We start from the raw sequence: 16,793 nt of genomic DNA, 5'->3' as shown, positions 1-16,793 counted from the left end.
CAGGGTATCCTGTCCTCAAAGCCCCTGGAGAGTCTAATGTGCAGGAGGGTTGAGAGCCCTGCCCTGTGGTGACCAGGGGGTGGGGAGAATCCTGGGAACCGGGGCAGTGTGGGCTCATCACGCACTGGCTGTGGGGTGTGAGGACCCCATTCCGAGGCTGGGATCACAGTTTTTATCACTCAAAAACTAACTGCTTGGAGCAGATTCCTCAGTCAGGTGTTTGATACCCCACGGTGCAGGTGGATTTCGGTCCTGTGCTCAGAATTTGAAAGGACTCCAACCCGTAACTAGACTTGTAGACCAGATGTGGCTCTAAACTCATATATGTTCCCACCAAGAACCTGGGCCTTCCCTGCATAAGAGCCCCGGGAAGGCCAGAGCAGAAACACTCTCTGAAGCCAAACATCTGAAGACAGGCAGAAGTTAAAGCTTTTGGGGCCCCCAAGAGGGCTGGGGTCTGCATGGTTGGGAGCTTATTATATGTGTGGAGCTACTACACAGCATCAAACACCCACATTTATTGCCTCTCTTCCAAAGAGATTGTGTCGAGTGCTTGCTGCTTCACTCAAGGAGCCCGGCTGACAACCAAACCTGCCAAAACCTGTGCAAGGATGAGGTGATCACGTGGGTGGACACCATCGGTGAGTGTGCCGGGACAGCCCTGGGCAGCTGTCCCCTTTTGGATCTTACAGATGCTTAGAGACTTTCTTCCTGTGGGGTGATCTTCAGGGCTGCTTGGTGTGGAGGAGGGCAGCTATGGCCTTGAGTTAGGAAGCATAGCCTCAAAGTTCCTGGTGTGACTGCTGTCCCCCAAGAGGACTTGGGGTGCCTGTGCTGCAGTATAGGTTCCAGACTCTCCAGGGTGTAAGGCCTCTTCGTTCATAAGTGTCTGTCCCATCTCTGGAACCCAGTCTTCTCCCATGCTCTCTGCAAAGTTAGCATATTAGTTAGAATAAGTAATGTTAGCTGATATAATGAACAAACCCCAAACCTCAACAACTTAACAAAACATAAGTGAGTTTATCACTCACTGAAAGTCCAGAGAAGAAAGGCCACAAGGCCTTCCATGTGGTCATTTGAGAATCCAGGTACCCTGTCTGTCAAGGTTCCTCCCTCCTCAAGGTCATCAGAATCCTTTCCACTCAGTCAGCAATGGGGAAAGAGTGGAGGATCACAAAGAAGGTTTCTATGGGCCAGGCCTAGAAGTGGTGCACATTACTTCATTCACATTTAACTGCAAGGGTGGCTGGGAAATGTAGTCCAGCCATGCACCTAGGAAACAGGGAAACCGGGGCTAGTGTCTGTGCCATTTGGCCTCTGCCCAGCACAGCTCTCACGGTGCTGCAGGCATCAGGAAGGGCAGAGCTCCCATCCGGGAGTGAATGGTGCCTTGGTGGTTCCCCCATTCCTGCAGGTCTTGCCCACTCCGTGTTCTGTTTTGCCTGGCAGCTTACATCTTAAGGCTCTTCTCACTGTAGCCACTCCGGTCTGACGCCATCCCTCCTTCCCTCTGCCTTTACCTCTGGACACAAATCAATGGACTTGTACAAGCCCATTGCCGACTGTGAGCCTACAAGGAGGTTCAGACAGAGGACAAACATGTTTGCTCTTTACCATCTCGGGGCTTCATCCATGTCTTTTCTTGTACTGCCATTGGTGTCCGGGCGAGGAGTTTCTCAGCATGTCGCTGGGTTCAGAACGGCTCTGGAACAGTATTTGCATCGAGTCAGAGTGCCTCTGTGTCGGACGCCTCATACATGCCGGTGGGGTATCCAGTGGGGCAGGCACTTGGGAAGACAATGGGGCACTTCCTCAAAGTTAAACGGAGTCACCGTACACTCCAGCAGTTCTACTTCCGGGTGCACACAGAAGAGAATTAAAAACATAGGTTAATACAAAAACTTGTTCTGAAACGTGGAAGCAGCATCTTTCATAACAGTCAAAAGTTGAGAATAACCTAAATGTATATGAACTGAGGAATGGAAAAATAAAATGCAGTCCATCCACACAGTGGAATATTACTCAGCCATAAAAAGGACGAAGAACTGCCACACACTACCGCATGGGTGCACCCTGAAAGCATGGTGCTAAGGGAAAAAAGCCACACAGAAAAGAACATGTGTTGTATGATTCCATTGGTATCATGCCCAAAGTAGACAAAAGCATAGAGACAGAGAGTGGTTGCCAGGGAACAAGGAGGAAATGGACTCAAGACTGACTACTATTTGTATGGCCTTCCTCTTTGGAGTGATGGAGAAGTTCTGGAATTCAACAGTAGGAACGGCTACACGACATTGTGAATGTATTGGAACTACTGAGTTGTACACTGGTGAAATGGCTAAAGCGGTGGGGGAAAGAGCCTGTGGGCCCCGAAGGGGGCTCTGCGTCTGCGGCTCCCTGCGGGCAGCCCGGCCCTGGCCCCAGCTGCTGCACACTCCTAGCCCAGCCACCCGTCTGTCTTGGCCCTGGCTTGCCTTCTTTGTAGACTTCCTGTTCCTGCCTCCCTGACCTTGACGGACCCCTCTGGTCAAATCACGGCTCCTGATATGTTGCATCACATAGGCAGCCAACACATTCATCGAGCGCCGGCTGCATGCGGCACCCGGGGCCAATGGGAGCTTACCGAGCACCAGCTCTCATACCCGTTTTCCTGCCCGTTTCTGCCTGGATACTTAAGGCAGAACTTCTGCCTGCAGGTCTGGGGCAGTCGCCCCTAACTTGGGCACAGACCCTCAGAGAAGATCAGACCGCACCTGCGGCACTCTGACTGACGCACCCGGAGCAGCTGTGCCTCCCTCTGTCCCTGTGGGATGAAGTGGTTCCTTCACAGAGAAAGTTTCTGTTTGAATTCACCGCTTACCCTTCTTCTTCCTTCTTTCTCCCTGACTTTTTTCGTACACACTCACACTCACTCAGACCAGGCTTATGATTGGGGGTGGGGGGCTGAGTCCAGGCCTTCATGTTTGAAAACCACACTGATTTATCTGGTTCCAAGTTGAAACTGCTGTGCACAACGGGGTTACAAGGCCAGAGCCGGGAGCATTTCCTGCCATGACAGGGACCTGCACTGTCATCTGTGCCGACTGCCCTTTGCTGTCCCTCCCCCCCACCCCACCCCCCACGCTCATACTCTCCCACAGCCCCTCCCCCTCCTAGAAACCAGTCTCAGCCTTTCCCCGGGAAGCCCTGCGGTGCAGGTCAGGCCTGGGTGGGGGTTGTGGCACTGCTGGGGTGGAGGGGGACGTTCAGGAGGTGGGGGAGGTGAGGAGTGAGGCCTCCCTCCCCGGCTCACTTTGTCTTGGGGTGCTGGTGCCACTGTGGCTACCAGTCTTTTATCCAAATATCCTCATCCCCTTGCGGGTCTTTGTGGCTTTACATCAGGAAAGAGCTTCCGGTGCGTGGCCTCCACAGCCAGCCTCACTCAGGCCTCCGGGGCTCCAGGGTGGCTCCTCTTTTTTTCATCCCTTTAATCTCCACAGGCAGTGCCAGGGGCCAGGCCTGCCCCCACTGCCTGCTTTCACGTCACTTCACCCCAGCAAACACTTGGGGGGTTTGAAGACTCTCTCTTGCTTTCCACAGCAGTCCCTCCCGCCCAAGGGAACTCATGTCCCCAAAGAAAACTAAAGTCAGTGTCTGGGCCTGCACTCTGGATGTGAGAAACCCAAACTCAATTCTAAAGGACCAGCCTCCCCCTTAAGCGCCTCTGCACCCCCTTTCTTCTGTGAGGCATTAGGCTCCTCGCCGGGTCAGCAGTTCAGGGTCCCTCAGAGACATACCCAGCACATTCCTGCTTGGTTTCCTTCCAGTGAAAGACGACCAGGAAGCTGCGCTTTGTTTCTACAAAACTGCCAAGGACTGCGTCATGCTCTTCACCTACACAGAGCTGCCTGGCGGGAAGTCCAACCTGACGGTCCTCAGGGAGCCAGGTGGGTGAGGCTCAGCCCCTGGCGCAGCCCCCTGCTCTAGGCCCGCCACCCATCCTCTCCTCGCCACCCTTCCCAAACTCCAGAGAGGGCAGGTTCCAGTTTCTTATAAAGATCAGACTGTAAGGCCGCCCCTACCTGATGCCTAGAGTTCAGAAGGAAGATGGGTACATATCTGGGGACCCACTGCTGGGGCACAGCTCTGGGGCCCATGGGGGTCGGAGGACAGGGCCCTGCCCGGGGGCGTGTGTCATGTTGGAGGAGAGCGAGCACGGGATGAAAGTAAGCTCAGAATGTACTTACCCTGCAGAGCTAAAGGTCAATGGTGGGGAGCTTCTGGGCCCTTGGAGGAGTGGGCAGGGTGGGCCTGCACTCTGAGGTCTGGGCAGCCTCCTGTCGGCCTGTTGCACTTCCCAGTGTGGAGTCCCAGAGGGCAGAGGGCTCCGAGGACACATTCCTGTGCACTGCTGTGCTCCTACTGGGGAGACCCTGCTCTGACCCAGACACAGACCATTCTGCCTCCTGCTTCGTGCCCGGGGAGGGACCAGTGGCCTTTGGCTTTGGGGTCATTGAGGTTTCTAGTGTGACCTCTTTTACTCTCCTCTGGAGGGGGCAGAGGAAGCAGAAAAAGATGTGGTGTCTTTCATTCACAGCGCTGCAAACTGTTTTTCCAAATTGGGCCAGGCCACCCAGGGCCCCCTCCCTGGGCTGAGGCGGGGTGGGGGGTGGGGGAGGCGGGGTCCTAGCCCAGGGCGCCTGCCTGGGAGCACGAAGCTTTGTTTCCAGGCACCGTCTTTGCAGTCTCTGAAAATAAGCACATTTGCTCCAAAGGGCTCCACACTAAGGGCTTAAAAATGTTNTTTGGCTTTGGGGTCATTGAGGTTTCTAGTGTGACCTCTTTTACTCTCCTCTGGAGGGGGCAGAGGGAGCAGAAAAAGATGTGGTGTCTTTCATTCACAGCGCTGCTAACTGTTTTTCCAAATTGGGCCAGGCCACCCAGGGCCCCCTCCCTGGGCTGAGGCGGGGTGGGGGGTGGGGGAGGCGGGGTCCCAGCCCAGGGCGCCTGCCTGGGAGCACGAAGCTTTGTTTCCAGGCACCGTCTTTGCAGTCTCTGAAAATAAGCACATTTGCTCCAAAGGGCTCCACACTAAGGGCTTAAAAATGTTGGCTGACCCCCAGCTCAGCCCTGCCGGAGCGGCTTCATGAAGCCTCCCGCCTGCCCAGTCTGCTCCTGAAACTGTTTACCAAGAAGCTGAGGCGTGGTCCAGCGTCCTGCACTGGGGACTGGGCCAGGCTGAAGGGGGGTGCAGGGGCTTCCAATTGAGGAGATGCAGCCATGTATGTGGCATGTGGGAGGAAGTGGGACCGCCGCCAGGGTTCTCATCTAGACTCTGCCGCAGACCCGCTGGACCCGTCACCATCTCTCTCTGGCCTCCTTTGTGTGCACTGAAGAAGCCTGCCCGCCACCCAAGTCTCCAGAGGCAGGGGGAGGATCTAAGAGAGAACAGTGGGAATAGCTTTGGGCGATACCAGTACCTTTCATTTTAGGTGAAAGGTTAACCTCATTTACACCTGAGCTTGGGGATAGGAGAGGTACTCTGGTGCTGGTGCCTTTGCTCATCATGCCTCCTGGTCCCCTGTAGAGTGTGGAACAGCCCCCAATGCCATGACCATCCTCCTGGCCGTGGTTGGCAGTATCCTGCTGATCGGGATGGCGCTCCTGGCCATCTGGAAGCTGCTTGTCACCATCCACGACCGCAGGGAGTTTGCCAAGTTCCAGAGTGAGCGATCCAGGGCCCGCTATGAAATGGTAAGCCACTGGGAAGTTGGAAGTAGGAAAAAATGCCAAGTTTAGAGGTCTGGTTGAGTTTAAGCAAGTGGTAAAGGCCCACTAATACCTTTGGCATTCAAAACAAAGAGCAAAACCTGAAAGGTGGTGTGTGCCCGGTTCTGGACGGCAAGAAGTATGTGGCCCAGGGCCCAGAGGGCCTGACACAGCCCTGCACCAGACCCCGGTCGGGGGACTCATGGTGCAGCGATGCTCAGCACAGCCTCAGCACAGAGTCTGGGTGGTCTGACAACAGACCCAGGAAAGGACCTCAAGTTCTTAAGGTCTAGTACAGTATCCATGGGCGTAGGTTGTGTCTTCCCAAGCAAACCGCGTGCTCCCGAAGGACTGAGCTCAGAATAAGGGAGTTACTCACCTGAAACCCCAGTTTCTACTTTAGGTAGAAGGAACTTTAGAGACCACCTCCCAGCCCTTATCTCAGAGACTGAAAGCTCAGAGCGGGGCAGGACTGTCCCAGGGCACAGGAGCAACGATCCACCACTCCACCTGTGTGCTGTGCCTGCTGCCTTCCCGGGAGACTGACCGAGGAAGGGCCTCTCACCGCGAGTGTGTGCATTGGAATGAATCAACTAACACGTGTCCTTCTGTCTTCCGTGTCTGTAGGCTTCAAACCCTCTGTACAGAAAGCCCATCTCCACACACACAGTGGATTTCACCTTCAACAAATTTAACAAATCCTACAATGGCACAGTGGACTGACGGCTCTTTCTCCTTCAAGGGCTTGGAGGGGGCAAATGATAATGTCAGAGACTGACACGCTTTGGACAGCTGCTGGACTCAATCATGGCTCCCTAGATGGACAACACGGGGACCTTGCCGTGAGCCTGGGGGAGGAGCTAGCCCTTGCTTGTGCAGGAAGGCGCCAGCCATGCCACCTGCCTGCTGGGGCAGAGCCACGCTCGGCAGCCACACTGCTGAGCCCGGGAAAGGCCAGGGGAGCCTGGCGCTCTTGGTACCCCCCACCCCACGCCACATTCACCCTGTCCTGGTCGTGAGCTGCTGAGATGCCGCCTGCCTCACCCTTCAGGGGGCAGGGCCTCCAGTCTGGCCAGAGGAGACGGCTCCTGGGCGTGGCAGTGCATCACATCGACGCATGGTCCGGCTTTTTTCGTGTTTGATTGTTTCTATATGAAATAAAAAGATCGTGCGTTTATGGTGCAGTTCTGGTTCCCGAGGGCTGTCTGCCCGGCGTCTGTGCCTTGCACTGGTGTTGGTGATGGAATTACTGAGACGCCTGTTGGGGGCGGTTTGCAGACGTCAGCGTCCCTCTTCCGTCGTGTTTGTTTAGTACTTTTGTAATGAAAAGGAATGAGATTGTCGGGGATTGAAAGTAAAGATTAAAACCAAAATACCGTGTGTTTGCCTGACACTCTCTACAATGTGCGTGCTGTCCCTTTCTGAAGTGGTTTCGAATGGTGCCTCGCTGGGGCCGAAATGGCTGTGGACGCCCCTCCAGGGTTGCTCAAGCCAGTCCACAGCTCCAGACCAGGGCCTTTCAAATGCATCCGCATGGGGTGGCTTCACAGAGGGCTGAGCAGGTGCCCTTTGGACCTTTCCAGCTTTTGTTTAGAGAAACAGTTTAGGCTAGGACCTGTGAAAATCACCCCCCGGCCTCCCTCCCCAGTTCCCAGAGACTGAGGCCAGAAATAGACTGGACAAGTTGGGATGTGGTTTCCACATGAAAGTCACTTGGTGATTTCAGTGCCTTCACCAGCCAAACTTTATGTCCCAACCAGGCCCAAAGCACAAAACCCACTTCATTTTTTTTTACCCCTGCAGGGCCCTAAAGTCCCCTTAGGTTCCCATATCTGAGATGGAAGGAACCCCACAGGTTTGATCTGATTGCCAGACAGGGAAGGTAGCTTGTCCAGGTGTCAGGTGTCAGGAGGTTTGTCATGACAAACCGTCACTAAAGACCCAGGTCCAACCAGAGAGAGCATCAGCCCCCTACTACCTGCTCTTTTTTGTAAAATTACCTTTGTGAGGTAATTTTGGGCCTGATTAGTAAAAATTACTAATCATTTTTTAAACATTTAAAAAAATCTTCAGTATTTTACTCTGGCTGGTGTGACTCAGTGGATTAAGCACCAGTTTGTGAACCAAAAGGTTGCCAGTTCGATTCCCAGTCAGGGCACATGCCTGGGTTGTGGGCCAGGTCCTCAGTAGGGGGCAGTGCTCAAGAGGCAACCACACAATGATGTTTCTTTCCCTCTTTCCCCTTTCATTCCCCTGCCTAAAAATAAATAAATAATCCGCGACGTTTTTCTTGATTTTAGAGAGACAGAAGCATTGATGTGAGACAGAAACATTGATGGGTTGCTTCCCATATGCACCCCAACTGAGAATTCACTGCAACATAGGTGGGTACCCTGACCTGCGATTGAACTTGCAGAGTTTTGGTGCACAGGACTACACGTCAACCAACAGAGACACCCAGCCAGGGCTTCAGTAATCATTTTTTTGCTTTTGGCATTACTTCAAGGCTCTTGGGCTTTCATTCCAAATTCATCTGTTTTCAGCCTGAGATAAATTCCCCTTCTTCATTTTGATGAACACCAAGATGTATGCTCATCAGTAACTAGGGCCTGGTACCTGGGGCAGATGGCACAGACTGGGTTTCCTTTGTGCTGGGCAGTTAGGAGACCCTGGGACTTAGTGAAGCTGCCTTAAATTTTTTGGATTAAAGCCAAATGTAAACAAATATATAAAATAGGTAAATGGGCTTCTGGCCAAGATGGAGGCATAGGTAGATACCCTTCATTTCCTCACATGACCAAAAGAAGGACAACCACCAATTTAAAAACAACCAAAACTGTGAGGAAATTGGACTGTATGGAAGTCTGACAACCAAGGGGCTAAAGAAGACACATTCATCCAGACTGGTAGGAGGGGCAGAGACGGGCAGCCCAGGTGGAGAGGATGCATGGCAAGACAGTGGCTGGCAGACCAGGTGGTCTAACATTCACATGCAGATAAACCGGGAAGAACAACTGGGGAATGAGACAGACTGTGCCACCCAGGGTTCCAGCATGGGGAAAATAAAGCTTCAAAACCTCTGACTGTATAAACCCTTTGGGGGTAGCAGCAGTGGAAGAAACTTTCAGTCTCACAGGAGAGTGTGTTGGAGTGAGTGTATTAAGCCACCCACTGGGGAATCGGCACCTGAAAGGGCCCAATTTGCTTGTGGGTAGCAGGGGAAGTGACTGAAAGAAGGGCGAGAGCTGAGCAAGCAGCATTGTTCCCTCTCTGACCCCTCCCCCACGGACAGCACCATGACGCAGTGACATGGGTTACCCTGCCCTGGTGAATACCTAAGAAAAAGAACTAAGCAACAAGGAGATAGCCAATCTATCAGATGCAGAGTAACACTGGTAATCGAAACACTGGTAATCAGGAAGCTTACAGAAATAATTGTGTCTAGATGCAAAATAAAGGAAAACGTAAAGGCTATGCAGAGTGAAATAGAGGAAAATATGCAGAGAACCAACACTGAAACGCGTGAAACTGGGACTCAAATCAATTTGGAACATAAGGAAGAAAAAATTCAAAAAAAAAGAGAGGTTTGGGAACCTCTGGAACAACTTCAAACGTTTCAACATCCGAATCATAGGGGTGCCAGAAGGACAAGAGGAAGACCAAGAACTTGAAAACTTACTTGAAAAAATAATGAAAGAAAGCTTCCCCAATCTGGCAAAGGAAGTAGATATACAAGTCCAGTAAGCACAGGGAGTCTTAAAAGTTTGAGGAACTTATTCAAAGAGGAACACACCAAGGCACATCATAATTACATTAGCCAAGATTAAAGACAAGGAGAGAAGCTGAAAAGTAGCAAGAGAAAGAGAGACAGTTACCTACAAAGGAGTTCCCATAAGACTGTCAGCAGATTTCACAAAAGAAACTTTGCAGGCAAGAAGGGGCTGGAAAGAAGTATTCAAAGTCATGAAAGGCAAGGACTTACATCTCAGATGATCCCACAAAGCTCTCATTTAGAATGGAAGGGCAAATAAAGTGCTTCCCAAACAAGGTTAAGTCAAAGAAGTTCATCATCACCAAGCCCTTACTATATGAAATGTTAAAGGGACTCATCTAGGAAAGGAAGATAAAAAATATGAACAGTAAAATGACAACAAACTCACAACTACTGAACCTAAAAAACAAAAGCAGCAATTACAATAGGAACAGAATCACAGAAATAGAGATCACATGGAGGATTTTCAGTGAGGAGGGGGAAGTGGAGAATGGGGATAAAGGTACAGGGAATATGAAGCATAAATGGTAGGTACAAAATAGGCAGAAGGAGGTTAAGAATAGTATGGGAAATGGAGAAGCCAAAGACCTTATATGTACGACCCATGGACACCAACCAAGGGGTTGTGGGGGAATGATGGAGGGAGGGGGTGCAGGGCAGAGGGGAATAAAGGGGAGAAAAGAAATGGGACAACTGTGATAGCATAATCAATAAAAATACTTAAAAATGGGTAGATGGTGACTTTGAAACTGTAAATTGAGAAAATAGAATCTTGGAAGAAATCCTGGATTTCTCCTCTGTTTAATTGTGGATTTCCTGGAGACAAATCATTAACTTGTTCGAAGCCTCACTTTCTGCTGAGCTGCTGTCTAAGGATGCAGTGTTCTTGAGAGCTGGGACAGCACAGGATTTGACTCTTGTGGATGTGGACATTGGGGGCATTTCATCTATGACACCAGATGGTGGTTGTTGCTCACAGTGCCCCGCTGCCCCCTGCTGGAATCTCGTAGGACAAACTGGAGACCTTCTTTCTCAGATTTTGACCCAATACTGTATGTGATTTCTTTCTTTCCTTTCCTTAGGTCATATGGCCACGCCCCTGACCCCTCGCTTTCCCACTCCCCAGTTAACCCAAATCATGGAGCAGGAGTTGAAGGTGGGCTGGGAAGCTCTCAAACCAAGGGCTGACACTGCCCTTGCCGCCCTTACTTGGCTGTGGAAGGAAGCACAGGTGGGAGTGAGCCTTACGGTTCAGAGCAGGTGCCATTGTGTGGGCACCGCGGCGGCCGGAGCGCCCCCCTCTGGGCCTGTCTGGAATGACAGCAAGTGCTGCGGCTGCCCGTTGGAGAAGCAGGCTGTTTGCCTTTGTAGGCAGTCTGTGTTGATCAACGGATTTCCAGATGGTGCTTGTTTTTGTTGATTTTAAACAACTTTCTAATTGCCAAAGTAATACATGAGAAGGGTGGAAAATAGGTTATAAAGAAAGTAAAAGTCTGTTATAATCGTTTCATGCAGAGGTAACCATTCTCGACCTTCTGTGTAGGAATTCTCAGTCTTTTTTTCCTATGCCAATAGCTGTAATTTGAGCCAAATTAGGATTATAATGCCATGTTTGTAAGGTAGGGGTGTCAAACTCATTTTCACCGGGGGCCACAGGAGCCTTGCAGTTGCCTTCAAGGGGCCAAAATAATTTTAGGACTATATAAATGTAACTACTCCTGAACTGTTAAGGAGTTGGCATTACATTTAGCCCTTTGAAGGCAATCACAGGCTGATGTGGCCCCTGTTGAAAATGAGTTTGACACCCTTGTCATAGGGACTGCAGACTCTTATTCAGCTTGGTTGATGAGTCAAACTAAAGTAACAGCTACCTCTTTGGAAAGATGTGATTTAATTTGTTTAATTAGGATCAAAGCTTGAGGATGATTATCCTGAAACTCCTGAAATGGACTTCAGGAACAGCAACCCGAAGGAGAGATGAGGACAGTAGAGAAGGTCTCACTTGGTCCGATGATGCCGTGTAACCGAATAGCCCCTCCTGCTCTTGGGAGGGCTTTCTGCTTGCCGGGCTCCTGCTTGCTTCTGAGGAGAGCAGCCTGGGGCTCTCAGCACAGGCAGGGCTTTGTGAGTGGCTGGCAGGCAGCAGTGGAGGAGGGAGAGGGTGGCAGGCAGCTCGGGTGAAACTCAGGAGGTGAGTGTTGGGCCTGTGTGTCTGAGGCACCCGAGTCAGTCATGTGCGGATGTTGAGTGAGACAGGGCATGTGTGCGCGGGGCAGGTTCTCTGCCTGCTGGGGAGCCTGGCTCTACTTGTGGCTGTCCGCATGCCCGTGTGTCTGGTTCCTCATTTGGGCCAGAAAGCTGAGGAGACTTAGTTGGGTGCCCCACCTGGCTCTGTCCCCTCCTTCCCCTCCCAGCTTAGGGGCTGCAGACTTCTTAGGACACAGCTCCACTCCGAGCTTCGGACCCTCAGGAGACGACCAAGGGAAGGCTGCGCAGGCAGTGCTGCTGGCCAGAGAGCTGTGCCTGGGAATTGGCCTCGGCCCCCAAGTTTGCTCCGTGAGCTGGCAGCTTTGGGACGCGACTCCCAGCTGGTCACTGCCCAGTTAGTCCGTCCCACAGAGCTGTCTCCAAGGTGGGGCGGGTGATGTGTCACAGTGAAAAGGGCTTCATATGCCACTTCTTTCTCTTGGAACTCAGTGCAGGAAAGTTCTGGTGCTTCATTTTGTCACGCACGGGGGCCTGTAGGATCTGGCCCGTTCGGGTGCCGATTGTCAGGAAGCTGGGAAGCAAGTGCGACAAAATGTAACCTTCAGTTCTATCGATATCCTTGTCCCCTCCACCAAGCCCTGTCTCCTCTCCGGGCTTCCTGACACTCCCCACCACCGGCCCCTGCCTCCCCAGAACCCCACTCCTTGCCCTGCCCCCCACCACGTTTTCTGATCCTGACTGGTATTCTGGTGCATCATGTCTTCATTTATTTTAAGTGGCCTCAAATTCTTGGTGCGAAAAGCAAGACCTAAATTGTGTAAGATGCCGCAGAGCCCTGAGCCCCAGCGACCTCTGAGGCTCGGAGTCCTTGACCTTTCTGGGTCGGGAAACCTTTGGCTTTCTGCTGCTGAGCAAGCACTAGGCTCATTAGAAGTAACACTTACAAATGTGTAAGTAGGGAATACACTGGAAAGTCTGGACCTATTTATCGAGGCAACCAGATATCATTTAACATGTTTTACCTGGAAGGCTCAGTAATTAAAGCTTCATCGGTCCTACCTGCACCGAGTACCAGACCCCGGAGACCAAACACAGCCTCTCCCTAGGTGACCCTCCCACTGGGCCTGCAGGCTCTTCAGCAAAGGGATCTCCCCCGTTCAGAAAGGAGGAAACTGAGGTCAGTCACACTTGGGGTGATGGTTGGTGAGTGGGACCCCAGCACAGGGTGTCCTCCTCTGGTTTGATGCTCGTTCCTCTCCTGGAAAAAGTGACTGTTTTCTCTTCTCCCAGGACTCGGTGGTACAACAGGGGTGGCATTGGCGTTTCTGCCTTGGGGCCCACGTCCCCAGCATGGGAAGGTTAGTGCCTCTGTGCAGACTTTGACGTTACAAAAGGCCTCCCCACTGCCTCCTCCTTGTAGCTTTTCCTCATCCCCATCACAGGAACAGTCTTTGGTACATGCATGTTAACTAAAAATCCAGGTACACTTCAAAGGAGTATTTTAAAGTGAGGAAAGATGACAGCTGACACAGATGTCCTGGTTTGTGGCTCTTTTCCCCAGGGGTGACTTAGCACAAGATCACAGCTGCTCTCCTTGCCAATCAGCCAGGCCTGGGGCCTGGGAGAGCTGGCATCCAAGTCCTGGCCAGTGACGACAAAACAGTACTTTAGAAAACCTACACTGAGCAAAACACACAGCTGAGGGCCATGCGGGCCGCGCCCCATGTGTCTCCACACGGTGGGCGAGCTGGGCAATGGTCCAGATGAGACGGAGGAGGCTTGGCTTCCCCGCCTACCCAGCACTGGCTCTGAGGGGCTTTCAAGCTTGGGCCACGAGACTGTAGGCTCGATTCAAGTTGAGAGACAGTACCCTGTGGGATGGACCTAGTTTTAAAGGGGGAAGAAGACAACAAAAGTGAGGAAGGGGCGGTGTAGGCCAAGAGACCACAGGGCTTTGGGAAAGTCGAAGCGGAGCAAGATGGCAGAGGTGACGGAGAGGAGGACAGGAAGGAAAGGACAGAGGACGAGGCCATTTTTCCCTGAGCAAATTCTGTAAGAAGCTTTAGGCCATCCATTGAAACAAGCAAAATGTTATGTTGTTTTTGTCTTTGAACTCAATGTTATCTCTATTTCAAGTGTCTACTCAAAGTGAAGGAGAAGAGTTACTAGGTATATAGGGACAGTATGTCTTGTTAAACACACTCATTGCAGGACCCTCCCCATACCTCACGGGGCGGGCGGCTAACCGCAGGGGACAGTGCAGAGGCAGGACACTGGAGGTAGGCAGGCGCCCAGAGCCAAGGCTGTGCACGCGGACACCTGCTGACACGTCACTGTCCTTATGAGAACCACTTTCCACTACGTCTTCCCGTGACTTGTCCCCCAGATGTTTCTTGGCCAACTTCCATGCCACTTTCAGGGAAGCATGGCCTGTCTGGAGCCACAGGAAGCTCAGGCCGCCTCAGGCTCTGCCCCAGGACACACCTGGCCTCCAAGTCCACTGCCATGCTCTGCTGGAGTGGGGGGTCCAGAGGATCGACACCCCGCCCCCCAGGCCGCTCCTGGGAGTGAGGCACTGAGCAGCTCTGCTGTGTGGGCATTGGCTTCCCTCCCTCTCCCCCTCCTCACTGGGGTTGGCTCACCGGGTGTGACTGTGACCGCCCCTCTGCCTCCCGCTCCCTCCAGGCCAGAGGGAGGCCCCTCCCCTGCTGCCCTGGTGGGAAGGAGGGGTGAGCATTCTTCCAAAGCAGTTCTTATGCCAAAACCTTGAACTTTAAGTTATTCTAATGGTTTCATTTCTCTGTTTCCATTGTGGCCTCCTTTTCCTGAGGGAGTACTTTTTCCAAACTGGAATTCTTTCTTAATTTTCCCCTGCAATTACTTCCTCTACTCCCATTATGTCTTCTCTAGGCCCCTCATTTACTCCATTATTTCCCTTTCTTTGTCCCATTGTTTTGAATTTTGATGACTCCTTCCACTTGATCTTCCAGCCCACAAATGTAGTTTGCAAGATTATACTATCTTTCAATTTTCCATCAAATTTTGAAATTCAAAACTAAAATTCTTTCTTACTGCTTTTGTTATTTTGGTCTTTGAAGTGCGTTCTCTGTGGCCGCTCACTTTGTGGCATTCACTAAGGAACGTGGCCAGCCCCATTCCGGGCTGAGAGCACTGCAGTGGGCGCGGCAGGGAAGTCCCTGCTCTCCTGGGGGAACTTCATAGGCCCCGAGACAACCTGAATTCCTCATCTGGGTCAATCTGTTCCCCAAAGTTTTGACTCCCACACTGCCTGGGCTTTGCTTACACACGAGATCTACAACACTGGGCGCTAGTGAGAAATGCAGACTTCTGGGCCACACCAAATCTGCTAAAGCAGAAGCTCTGGTGGTGGGGCTCAGGGATTCTGCATTTTAAATGCACAAGGGCCATGTGATTCTCTGACGCCCTGCTGATCTCCCTTCCAGTTACCCAGGTGGGAGCACGGGTGGACTTCAGTACCAGAACAGGCTGCCCTGCCAGCCCTGGGGTGGCAGTTCACACTTTTGAAGGGCAGGGGTAGGAGACTCGGCAAGAGAGGGAAGCAGGCCCCAAAAAGGTCTCCTTGGGGAAGAAATACGTGACCATGTAACTAAGCGACAAAGCAGTGCAGTGGTTCGCAAAGTGTGGTCCCTGCACCAGCAGCACCAGTGCTGCCCAGAACTCCGCAAACTACCTGGTCAGAGACGCTGGGGCTAGAGCCAGTGTGACCAGACTCCAGGTCATTCTCATACACGCTCTGGGGTGTGAGAACCACTGACCTCTCAATCCATCAAGTGACGGCTGACACCCAGCACATCACTCCAAAGGTCTCTCCGCCTCAGGGTCACCAAGACTTTGAAGCCATCTAATTGGTTCCTGCCGGTTTTATTGCTATTTCTCTTCTTCTTAACAGCTCCTTCAGAATAGCCCCAAGGGTGGCACTCCTTCCTTTTCCTTCTGGCCTTTCTATTCCTCGATCATTTTGCCTTTTCCTAAAGGAACTTCTCGGGAGATGCAGCACAGGGACCCCAGAGCTCTTCAGGAAGACGCCAAGGGGGAATGGCACGAAACCCGAACGGAAACCCCAGGCTCCCACCCGAGTCGTTAGCAGAGTGAGGCAGTCAGGGATGCAAACAGCTGTCACGAGGACATGCTGGCTGTACACCTGCCGTCCGCAGGGATGACAAGGAAAGGCAGACCATCAGTGTGCTGATGGAATTGGAACTGAGCCTTCAAATGCAGCTGTCCCCTGGCCCTGCTCAGGAGGGGCTTTGACAGCCCCGCGTGGCTGGAGGGATTGAGCAATACAGAAAAAAAGGAGAGCACTCAAGGACACGGACAACAGTGTGGTGAGTGGGGGAGGGGGGAGGTGTAAGGGGGTATGGGGGGGTAGATGCTGATGGAAAAAAGGTCACCTGAACCCACATCCTTTACTTTCCCCCCTCCAAGGGGCTTCCTGAATAGACTATAAAGAAATAGAGAAATGGGCAGTATGTATCAGCACTAGAGAACAAAGATCCTCTAGAAACAGGCAGGCATTTCGGGAAAGACTGCATTTGGGACCTGAGTGAGGACAGGGCTGCCTAACTGGTCCTGCTGCCCATGTGGAGGTGGGGGCTGGGAGGACAGGTGGCGGGCTGTCCTTGGTCCTGCTACAGAGATGTGGTGGGAACCGAGACGTGGATGACAGCATCCGCTCTGCTGCCGAGGTCCTTTATCCTCAGGGCTGGTGAAGGCTGACTTTGTCAGCAACGGTTGGGACAATTACGATCCTCAAGCAAACCTCCAAATGGCCTCGATGTTGCTGTCTTTTTCAATACATGAAGGAGCATCTCGTCCATTTGTAATCCAAATAAGGGAAAAAGAAGCCGTGAGTGGATTTCAGCACAGGCCTGCCGCTGCTGCCTCACTCCGGCCTCTGCGGAAGGGGCAACGGCCGTTCTGTGAGCCTGCACCATTTGGATGCCTGGACCGGCACTTTTAAAAGAACAGCTAATATTTTAGTATTATTTAGGTATCACATTAAACGCAGAATAAAGGACACAAG

The 16,793-nt window shown here is 52.1% G+C and overlaps 1 protein-coding gene across 1 annotated transcript in view; it reads left to right on the top strand.

Moving 5' to 3' along the window:
- The window catches only part of ITGB5 (integrin subunit beta 5), a 117,282-nt gene extending 110,159 nt beyond the window's left edge, over positions 1 to 7,123 (top strand). Inside the window, exons 12-15 of the mRNA XM_037033705.1 lie at positions 538 to 641; positions 3,807 to 3,926; positions 5,567 to 5,733; positions 6,376 to 7,123. Of these exons, the coding sequence (XP_036889600.1) occupies positions 538 to 641; positions 3,807 to 3,926; positions 5,567 to 5,733; positions 6,376 to 6,471 (487 nt within the window). The 3' untranslated portion in view covers positions 6,472 to 7,123. The remainder of the gene's footprint in view (positions 1 to 537; positions 642 to 3,806; positions 3,927 to 5,566; positions 5,734 to 6,375) is intronic.
- The last annotated feature ends 9,670 nt before the right edge of the window (positions 7,124 to 16,793 follow it).

This window comes from Sturnira hondurensis, unplaced genomic scaffold, assembly GCF_014824575.4.
Source record: "Sturnira hondurensis isolate 20B ecotype Veracruz unplaced genomic scaffold, ASM1482457v3 Scaffold0021765, whole genome shotgun sequence".
Lineage (NCBI taxonomy): Eukaryota > Metazoa > Chordata > Mammalia > Chiroptera > Phyllostomidae > Sturnira > Sturnira hondurensis.
Note: the sequence above shows the minus strand (reverse complement) of the source record. Positions and strands in the feature narration are given on the sequence as shown.